Below are 10,539 nucleotides of genomic sequence, written 5' to 3'. Positions count from 1 at the left end.
CCAAAATTGACAATTGGACTCCTTCCATCGTGACTTCACAATATAGTATTAGTCATTTTAATACTTATAAGAAATCAAAAAGCAAAACTATGTTTAAAGGACCCAGTCTTTGGGTGTTTTAGAGGCTTTGATTATGTTGGGTGTAAAAATGGATGTTCATGTTTCTAAAAACATTATATTTCACAAATTTCAAGTCTATTGTTCCTCGATGTCTCTCTTCTAGCAAAACGAATGCATTTCTTCCGGTCTAAATAAAGTCCCTCCTTCCAAAACGCTCTGATTAGTAAAGGTGACAAGGTCTGTCGTGATTGGTTCCCCGCTTAGTGTGTGTTAGAGCCATTGTTAGTGAGAGTTCTGCCAACGGAAGTCCAAAATTCTGGAGCGTCACGTGATTCATGAAGCCTTCAGATAAATGCAGGAAGTTATGTTTTCTCTTTAAATGCTTTATTTCTTTCATTTTTTATTCATTAAATGGCTTTTATCTTTAAATGGGTTAGAAGAATGGGTCGCAGGTCCATGCGTTACTAGTAAATTCCGGGAACTATTGAAACCGTGAAAAAACTGTTCCCATTGGAGTCAACGTAGAAGAAAAACATAACTTCCAGGAACTATCTGAAGGCTCCATGAATCATGTGACGCTCCAGCATTTTGGACTTCCGTTGGCAGAACTCTAACTACAATGGCTCTAACATACACTAAGCGGGGAACCAATCACGACAGACCTGGTCACTCATCAATGGCTTTGGTGTGTGTGAAGATGTCCCACCCATACCTTATCAGCGAGCATTCTTCAGGCTGTTGTGATTGGTCGGTGACCCTCACAGTGCGTGTGTATTCATAACAACTTTGAACAATAACCAGCAACAATGGTAGCAACTTCTCTTTATCGCAACACTGCTTTTTACAACATCCAAACTTTCATCCCATTCATGTGCATGTAAATAATTTACACATCAGTAAATTACGAATGCCATCATCCAGTTTTTTTACACTTGATAGGCCTATAGTATACAGCTAATTTGCATTGGATGCATGCACACTTATTTTTTATCAAATATTTCCACCTCTTTAGCTCCCAAAATTGACAATTGGACTCCTTCCATCGTAACTTCACAATATAGTATTAGTCATTTTAATACTTATAAGAAATCAAAAAGCAAAACTATGTTTAAAGGACCCAGTCTTTGGGTGTTTTAGAGGCTTTGATTATGTTGGGTGTAAAAATGGATGTTCATGTTTCTAAAAACATTATATTTCACAAATTTCAAGTCTATTGTTCCTCAATGTCTCTCTTCTAACAAAACGAATGCATTTCTTCCGGTCTAAATAAAGTCCCTCCTTCCAAAACGCTCTGATTAGTAAAGGTGACAAGGTCTGTCGTGATTGGTTCCCCGCTTAGTGTGTGTTAGAGCCATTGTTAGTGAGAGTTCTGCCAACGGAAGTCCAAAATTCTGGAGGGTCACGTGATTCATGAAGCCTTCAGATAAATGCAGGAAGTTATGTTTTCTCTTTAAATGCTTTATTTCTTTCATTTTTTATTCATTAAATGGCTTTTATCTTTAAATGGGTTAGAAGAATGGGTCGCAGCTCCATGCGTTACTAGTAACTTCCGGGAACTATTGAAACCGTGAAAAAACTGTTCCCATTGGAGTCAACATAGAAGAAAAACATAACTTCCAGGAACTATCTGAAGGCTCCATGAATCATGTGACGCTCCAGCATTTTGGACTTCCGTTGGCAGAACTCTAACTACAATGGCTCTAACATACACTAAGCGGGGAACCAATCACGACAGACCTGGTCACTCATCAATGGCTTTGGTGTGTGTGAAGATGTCCCACCCATACCTTATCAGCGAGCATTCTTCAGGCTGTTGTGATTGGTCGGTGACCCTCACAGTGCGTGTGTATTCATAACAACTTTGAACAATAACCAGCAACAATGGTAGCAACTTCTCTTTATCGCAACACTGCTTTTTACAACATCCAAACTTTCATCCCATTCATGTGCATGTAAATAATTTACACATCAGTAAATTACGAATGCCATCATCCAGTTTTTTTACACTTGATAGGCCTATAGTATACAGCTAATTTGCATTGGATGCATGCACACTTATTTTTTATCAAATATTTCCACCTCTTTAGCTCCCAAAATTGACAATTGGACTCCTTCCATCGTAACTTCACAATATAGTATTAGTCATTTTAATACTTATAAGAAATCAAAAAGCAAAACTATGTTTAAAGGACCCAGTCTTTGGGTGTTTTAGAGGCTTTGATTATGTTGGGTGTAAAAATGGATGTTCATGTTTCTAAAAACATTATATTTCACAAATTTCAAGTCTATTGTTCCTCAATGTCTCTCTTCTAACAAAACGAATGCATTTCTTCCGGTCTAAATAAAGTCCCTCCTTCCAAAACGCTCTGATTAGTAAAGGTGACAAGGTCTGTCGTGATTGGTTCCCCGCTTAGTGTGTGTTAGAGCCATTGTTAGTGAGAGTTCTGCCAACGGAAGTCCAAAATTCTGGAGGGTCACGTGATTCATGAAGCCTTCAGATAAATGCAGGAAGTTATGTTTTCTCTTTAAATGCTTTATTTCTTTCATTTTTTATTCATTAAATGGCTTTTATCTTTAAATGGGTTAGAAGAATGGGTCGCAGCTCCATGCGTTACTAGTAACTTCCGGGAACTATTGAAACCGTGAAAAAACTGTTCCCATTGGAGTCAACATAGAAGAAAAACATAACTTCCAGGAACTATCTGAAGGCTCCATGAATCATGTGACGCTCCAGCATTTTGGACTTCCGTTGGCAGAACTCTAACTACACTGGCTCTAACATACACTAAGCGGGGAACCAATCACGACAGACCTGGTCACTCATCAATGGCTTTGGTGTGTGTGAAGATGTCCCACCCATACCCTATCAGCGAGCATTCTTCAGGCTGTTGTGATTGGTCGGTGACCCTCACAGTGCGTGTGTATTCATAACAACTTTGAACAATAACCAGCAACAATGGTAGCAACTTCTCTTTATCAATTAAAAAACAACCGGATCGATCGAAGTGTTACGGAGGTCTGCTATTGCATGTGCAAACGTCAATCTTTGTTAGAGATCGCGGATTTCTTTCCTACTATGTCGAGGGTAAATGACGTCAGACAGGTTATATTAATTAACACTAGCAACAGAAGCGTTGGTTTTGCCTTTTTATATTGGACCCGAGTTGGATAATAAAACAAGAACCAGGAGACATTTGCAAGCAGGACTTCAATGGACGTTTCATAGAAGTGTTTAAGAGGTATGTTCACACACGCACACAATATCAGTGTATTACACAGAACAGCTTTCACAGCCGATGTTAAAGTCATGGAAGCTGTTATTAGAATGTGTGAAGCTGAATTCTTAATACCAGCTGTAGGACTGTGATGAAAGTGAAAGTTTAGCGCGTTGCTCAGTCAAATGTTTACAATCTCTGATAACAAAACACTACTCCAGCGGCTCTTATTAAAAAGCACTCGGAATAGTGACATCATGTACCCGGGAAGTAGAGGGCTGTAGTCCGATTCTAACCGTTCTCTGTAGTCCTTGACAGGCAAATTCTGTGAAAGACAATATCTCGCCTGGAACTGAACTTTGAGCTTTATCATTTTGCAGGTATTATTTATGCTCTAACAGCAACGTTACACACTAACTAAAGGTTGAAAATGGGATCGCGGGGAAGGTGCTCTTTAGCATTAAGTTTCACATTTAATTTATTTATAAAGCACATTTAAAAACAGCGCACATGCTGACCAAAGTGACAAAAAAAGATAAATAAATGAAGAAAAAAAGACAAATCTAATTCAATACAAAAATAAATGTCAGTCCAAAGCCTTAAACAGTATCAACTGCCAGTGAAAAGTTGTACGTTTTTAAAAGAGCTTATCTTTTTAAAATGTATTTTACTGTACTTTTACTGGTCTATGTAAGCTTTTTTTAATAAACAATACAGGTTTATTAAAAGCAGCTCCCTTTCTGACCTACAGAAAACCTCAAACCCAAGACGACAGAGAGGTGAGAAAGGGGAGGTGCTGAACACTCGCCCCCGGGAGTCCGGGACACAAACACAACTGGAATCTGTTCTTCAACATTTGTTTCCCCAAGGCAAGTTTTAAATGAATCATTCAGACTGTATGTTTGTTACTGACTTTGTATTATTGTGTAATGCGGCAGCTGTAATTCGTGCGACGCTTTTGAATCGATTATTTATAAACAAACAGACATCCCCTTATCTACGCTGGAATATATAACGCTGTCAATAACACACGTTTAACGCCTAAGCCTAAAAGTAACGAGGCAAAGTAGCTTTATAAAACAGCCTTAAACCTGTCAACCTGTTACATTTGTTGCAGTTTCATTCTTGGCGACTCGCGTTTAGCGCTCGAGTAGATGACGTTCGAGGAAATGTGTATTTGATGCCCAATAGCATCATGGGAATTGTAGGCCACCGGAATGTCAATTGTTAAATAAGTACTAAAGGTTTTATTTTGAAACGATGCATATTATGAGAGTAAATCGCGATTGCCCATAACATCTTCGAAGTGTCCAGGGAGTATTATATTTCTGTCTCGGTCTCGTTTGTCCACGATAATTGAAGTTATTGTGCACTGCAGTGTTTATCTACATGTGCAGCAGTACAGGTGGGTGTGCGGATGGCTGCCCGTGACATCCCTTCTCTTCACACGCTTTACGACACCGGCATGCATCCGTCATCTGCCCAGTAATATGCCTCAAGGGGAAGATGGATTGTGAAAACAAATGTAATATTTATTTCATTCTTATTAATATATTTTTCCTGTATTAATATTGTTGGTAGAATCGATATCGTTGTAAATATAAGAATTCTATATTTGCCTTCGTTTCTTATGTCGATATTTTCAATAGATATGTTATAGGTGTTATATAAACGCCCATATTTTAACGCTATGGTGAGGAGATGTCGGGCATCTGTCATGTTGTTTTCTGTCCGCTTGTCTTCGGCATTATGGACGTCGCCTGACAGCGTTTTACGAGCGTAAGGGCAGAACTAGAAACTGCAATGAAACAGCTAAAAGGAGGTGTCTGACGGGGAATTGTAGAGACGAGGAAAGTGCTCGTGCTGGGTGGGTTCTCGCTTTATAATCTTCTAGAAAATAAGTGCTGTCGGTAAATATACAATTGATGCGCGTCTGGAGGTGTCGGCTGCGCTTTAACGGGGTGAGACGCGTCCTCCATCACATTCTTTGCATGTTGAATTTCTTCATGTTGCAATCGGTGTCTTGTGTTTTTCTTTGTGTTTCGTGTTTGGCTATTACTGTACGCATGCCGTTACTCTCCCATAAATCCCGTCTGTCTTTGCTGACTGCCCCTGTGAGGTAGCGGCGTAAACCTTTGCTCCTTTTTCGTATCCATAAACCCGTCGGGGCGCATTCCATCTAATGAAACAATTCCCTACCGTTTGTTAAATTTGTCAATTGACCTGGAGGTTTGTCTGATATATAGTTTATGTTTGTTATTTGCCAGCATTAATTGTTGTGTATTTGTACTGTATGTATCCATTTGCTAATTGTATCCAATTTTCCAGTGACTCATGGGTTTTGAAAGTGCAATGCGGAGGTGTATTCCAGAGACTACATTTTAAATGTCATGCATGTGTGTGCTGCGGTCTCTATCAGCGTGAAGCTGCTTGTCTGTCTGTGTGTGTATGGAGGGGGTTGGGGGCTTGGCAGGAATGTGTGTGGGTGGTATATAAAAATGATCATGTGGTCAAACCGGGCTGTCAAGTCAGGTGTGATCCAGTTTCCCTCTATAGTGTGTATGCCATACTGATATTTTCGGCTGCTTTTCACCATGATTGTCCTTTATATCTTCCTTCTCTCTCTCTTTCTCTCTCTATATCTCTCTCTCTCTGTGTAAACCAGGTGCCCTGAGGTGCATTATGTCTCTGTGTGTTTATCTGTGCTGAGGAGCAGAGAAGCAGCTGGGTTATTTCACAGCCGAACACTGTCAACATTTCAAAATGCAACAAAACGGAGAACAGTAACCTAACCTCTGAGAAAACAGGCCAATAAGCTGTTTGATGACGTAGCAATATCAGGAAGAAAACCGGAGAGATGCTTTAAGCCCAAAATGGATTTGAAAGGCAAGACGGAGGATGTATCGCCTTACTGAAACATCCAATCCTGAACTCCAATGCACAGTCCAACAAATAACCGTGCAAGAGACAATCTCCATCAATTACATTAAACCACTCGATATCTCCATGTCTGTCTGAGTTGTGTTTCTAAGTCAGTGTGTGTGCCTATGTATGTTTGTGTGCAGTGATGGAGTGGTCTTTAGAGCGAATGAGGGAATGGGTGGCGGGTGGCATGCAGTCGGTACGGGAATGTGAGTCCAGCGCTCTGGGCACTGCCCTTTGTCTCGCCCTCCTGTTTATCTGGTACTGCTACCGTGTGGGATGCGAGCACGCCGCCCCTTCGCTCCGTGGTGGCTTCACCCCTGATCCACGTGGCAGCACCGTGCCCGGTGGAGTCCTGAGCTCAGATCTCACATCCCGCGGGGGTTCACTGAAACTCCGTCAAGTCACTGGGGTTGGAGGAGGTGGGGTCAGCGAGGAAGAACTTAACGGCTTCGCCTACTGCCAGTCACCTGAGTGCTTCCGTTGCACGAAGCCCGGCGAGAGCCTGAACCAGCGACTCTACCACAGTCTCCAAGAGTACGCGAAGCGCTACACCTGGGCCGGCATGGGGAGAGTGCACAAGGGAGTACGCGAGCAGGGTCGCTACCTACTCTGCAGTCGCCCCTCCATCCAGAAACCGGAGGTCTTCTTCCTGCCAGATCTTCCTTCTGCTCCGTTCTTCTCAAGAGAGGCACAAAAACACGACGTTGAGCTTTTGGAGAGGAGTTTCCCCGCATTGCTGGCTGAGTTTGAGAGTGCGTACCGGCTTCCGTCCAGTCGGACTGGCTCCTCACTTCCGCTGGGCTGGAAGGCTAACAGCACACCTCGCGGACAGTGGTGGACCTTCTATCTGGTGAACCAGGGTACTCCGATGGTGCTGAATGCCAGGCGTTGTCCCCGGGCGTGGAGGGTACTCGGGCAGCTCCGTACTTTTATTGCTAATAATGTGTTCGGAAATGCCTGCTTCTCAGTGCTCAGTCCTGGAGCCACCATCACTGAGCATTATGGGCCAACCAATGTACGACTGCGCTGCCACCTTGGTAAGATAGGATATGTCAAAGGATCTAAATATATGTTAAAACCAGGCAAAACGTTGAGACTCATTTACTTTTTTCTTAAATAATTTATACATTTATGAATAATAACAAAAAATAGCAATTGAAGAGTGTATTTTACATAAACAGGTAGCTGTTTTAAACAAGTAAACATTTTTTATATATTTTGCGTTCCAGTTATTATCAATCAAACTGCTGTTGGGCTGCAGTGATTAAGTAATAATAAATACATCAAATTAAGTACATATAAATAAACACAATAAAACAAAACAATCAAAATTTGATTTTTGGAGAAAAAAATTAAAACATAATTTCCTGTTTTTGCAAATAAACTACTCAAATGTAAGTATAGAGTTTTTGTATTGACAAACAAACAAAACAGCTATTTTAAACTTTTAAGGTGATATTTTATATTCTTTATATAAAATTTCATCATTTACGCACCCTCATGTCATTCGAAACCTCTACGGTTTTCTTTAATCCGAGAACAAAAAAGAAGATATTTTGAAGAATCTTGTTAACAAAACAACATTGGCCCCCAACGATGTTAATTGTATGGACACAAAACCACTTAATAAATTATGCAAATATCCTCTTTTGTGTTCCACAGAATAAAGAGTCATATACAGGTTGTGAACCACACGAGGGTGAATGATGACAGACTTTTTATTTTTGGGTAAACTATCACTTTAATTAGATATTTGGAGTGGATTTACTGACATCATGTGCACTGTAGAACAAATCAAATGCGTCTGGCCTTTTGACTCACAGTGAATGTATACAGTGGTTGTCTATGAGCCTCTTTAAGATAATCTCTCTCTCTCTCTCTCTCTCTCTCTCTCTCTCTCTGTGCGCACGTGCAGGACTGAAGGTGCCCCCCGGTTGTGAGTTGGTTGTCGGAGGAGAGCCGCAGTGCTGGTCTGAGGGAAGCTGCCTGCTGTTTGACGATTCTTTTCTTCACACTGCGTTTCATGATGGTAAGAGAGAAGCTCAGTGAAGAATAAGTACATGAGACAGTAAAGGATGAGCTGAAGCTTTTTAGTCATCATTTATTAAGCTATTAATAAATATTTGCGTTTTTTGACTTAATGATGACTTGCTCATACATATTTATTCAAATCAATAACCCTAAATATAAACCTTTGGCACATAACTCGTCTTGCACTATCAGTGCTACAGCCCAAAAATGATGACTTCATACAACCTCAAAAGTGACTTCTTGAGGAGAGTTGGGCTGTTACTCCATAAATAAATAATCTTAGATGAAAAAAATGTGATGTACAGTGAAGGAGGAATCTGATATTTATCTAAAATGCCATGGAGAAATGGAGCTGCTCCAGCAAGTTACCATCTAGCAATCCGCCCAGAACACTTCCCTTGAGGGTACTTCAGGGTGCACTCTAAAAACCACCCACAACATTGATGAAACCCAGCAATTTTGCTCACTTTCTCTTCAGAAAATGCTGTTAACTTCTTTGTGCTGCTCAGGTTCCGCTGAAGATGGCCCGAGAGCTGTATTCATGGTGGACCTCTGGCATCCAAATGTGGCAGCAGCTGAGAGACAGGCGCTGGACTACATCTTTACCCCTGGACGCTGAGGGGCGGATGCAGTGAAAAAGGTGGAACGCCCAAGGAAAAATGATTTCCATTGAATTAGCAGTATGTGTAGGCGAAACTTTCGTGAGTGGGAAAGAGGATAAGCACATCAGTCTCCTCTTCTAGTTTATGTACCTTTATTCTGACTTTCCCTCTTAGCACTGCTGCAGTAGAGACTGAACCATCACTATTGTACATTATCAATGTTTACAGACCACTAACCATAGCAAAAAACGTTGAAAGACGTTTGCTTGAGACAAAGCCCTCGAGTAAATTCACCAGTTGATTGTTTTCATCCTTGAAAGTAAGCTGCAGGTGACAGGATCTCATTATATCACCTCGCGCACTGACAGTCAACCGCACATGGAGATGCACTTTTATCGGTGGGATTGAATAGGAAGCACAATACGATGTTTGGTCTGTACATTTTTCCTGAGGTGAGGCTTACGCCAGAGAAGGTAAACAGCCGGTAAACGTCACAAGCTGCAGCGACAGGGATTTGACATTTACAGCAATGTACGGCAGAGATGTTACGCACTACCAGCTACTGTGTAAAATGACCTCCATCAAATGCACTAGTGGCAGTTTTTGTTGCCACGTCTAAGCCAGGGTGAGAAAGAATGAGAGCACATCGAATCAGCCTGCTTTCCACTTTGCTCTTTCCTACCCTGAGTTTTCAAGTTAAATCAGATTGCGTATCAATAGCTTTGTATCTCTTTAAAACAAAAGTGGGACATGGCGCCTAGTATTTTCAAATAACACAACGTTTTTTGGCTGTTAACATGTGCTAGATTCAGCCTTATTGTGCTTTGTTGTACTGCTTGTAAACCGAGCTTTCGTGGTTGTCGCATTGATATTGGTACATTCCTTTTGTAAGATGACAGACGGTTTACAGAACGTTTCGTGAGAAGTTACATTTTATATCATTGTGTGACTTTTGGAGTTGGGAGTCAATTTTATGACAATGTTCCTACTTCCATGTTTCCAACTTGTGCTTCATGGACTCACTTTGCAATGGATGAGTAATTATTTAGATTTAATAAAGATGTAATTAAAGTGTGGCAAGGTCATCTTTTTCTTTTTGTCAGTGTTTGTATTTATGAAAATATTTCCATACTTTTACAAAAAACATACAGCCGCGGAAAAGTAAGAGGGTGATTCTCACGAAATCTTGGTTTCAAGATGTCAAACATGATTTTCTTAAAAACACTTGTATTAATATAAAACAAGGTATAACATGTTTAAAGGCATTATTTTCCTAACTTTTACAGAGAGTTTAACACAATTTTTATTTCTTTTTAAAAAATGCCTTAAAAATTCTCATTACTGCAACCATTTAAAACTGTCAGTCTTAAGCAAGCGAAGCCATGATGCCTCAGCAAGTTTTTATTAATCATACATAATAAGACATTTACATTGACAAGAGAATATTACATTTTTGTTTGTTAACTTGTACCATTTGAAAGGTACTGTTGGATGTGTTTCTTCACATAAAATCAAACTTAATGTAAATATCTTTGTGTGTGTTTAATCAGTCTTCAAAAACTTTACGGATGAGGATGAGAACATCAGTCCTAAACACTTCTTTCCTCCACTATTTTTATTCCATATGAATAATCTATCAATTATGTTTTTGTCATTTTTTTGTCATTTGAGAGCATCTAGTTGAACATCCCATTGTTATATTTGCA

The 10,539-nt window shown here is 40.3% G+C and overlaps 1 protein-coding gene across 2 annotated transcripts; it reads left to right on the top strand.

Annotated features, from left to right (window-relative positions):
- Positions 1-2,882: 2,882 nt before the first annotated feature.
- Positions 2,883-9,909, top strand: asphd2 (aspartate beta-hydroxylase domain containing 2). 2 transcript variants are annotated; one of them, XM_056773497.1, is made up of 6 exons: positions 2,883-3,299; positions 4,027-4,800; positions 5,941-6,161; positions 6,341-7,237; positions 8,116-8,229; positions 8,741-9,909. In XM_056773497.1, exons 3-6 carry the CDS (start codon positions 6,149-6,151, stop codon positions 8,848-8,850), a joined length of 1,134 nt encoding a protein of 377 aa, XP_056629475.1. In that variant the 5' UTR covers positions 2,883-3,299; positions 4,027-4,800; positions 5,941-6,148; the 3' UTR covers positions 8,851-9,909. The 2 variants fall into 2 exon arrangements, with proteins under 2 accessions (XP_056629475.1, XP_056629476.1); XM_056773498.1 differs by lacking the exons at positions 2,883-3,299; positions 4,027-4,800 and adding an exon at positions 4,809-5,236.
- Positions 9,910-10,539: the final 630 nt, after the last annotated feature.

Source organism: Triplophysa dalaica, chromosome 18, assembly GCF_015846415.1.
Source record: "Triplophysa dalaica isolate WHDGS20190420 chromosome 18, ASM1584641v1, whole genome shotgun sequence".
Classification (NCBI taxonomy): Eukaryota; Metazoa; Chordata; class Actinopteri; order Cypriniformes; family Nemacheilidae; genus Triplophysa; species Triplophysa dalaica.
The sequence above is the reverse complement of the archived record's forward strand: the minus strand, read 5'-3'. Positions and strand labels throughout refer to the sequence as shown.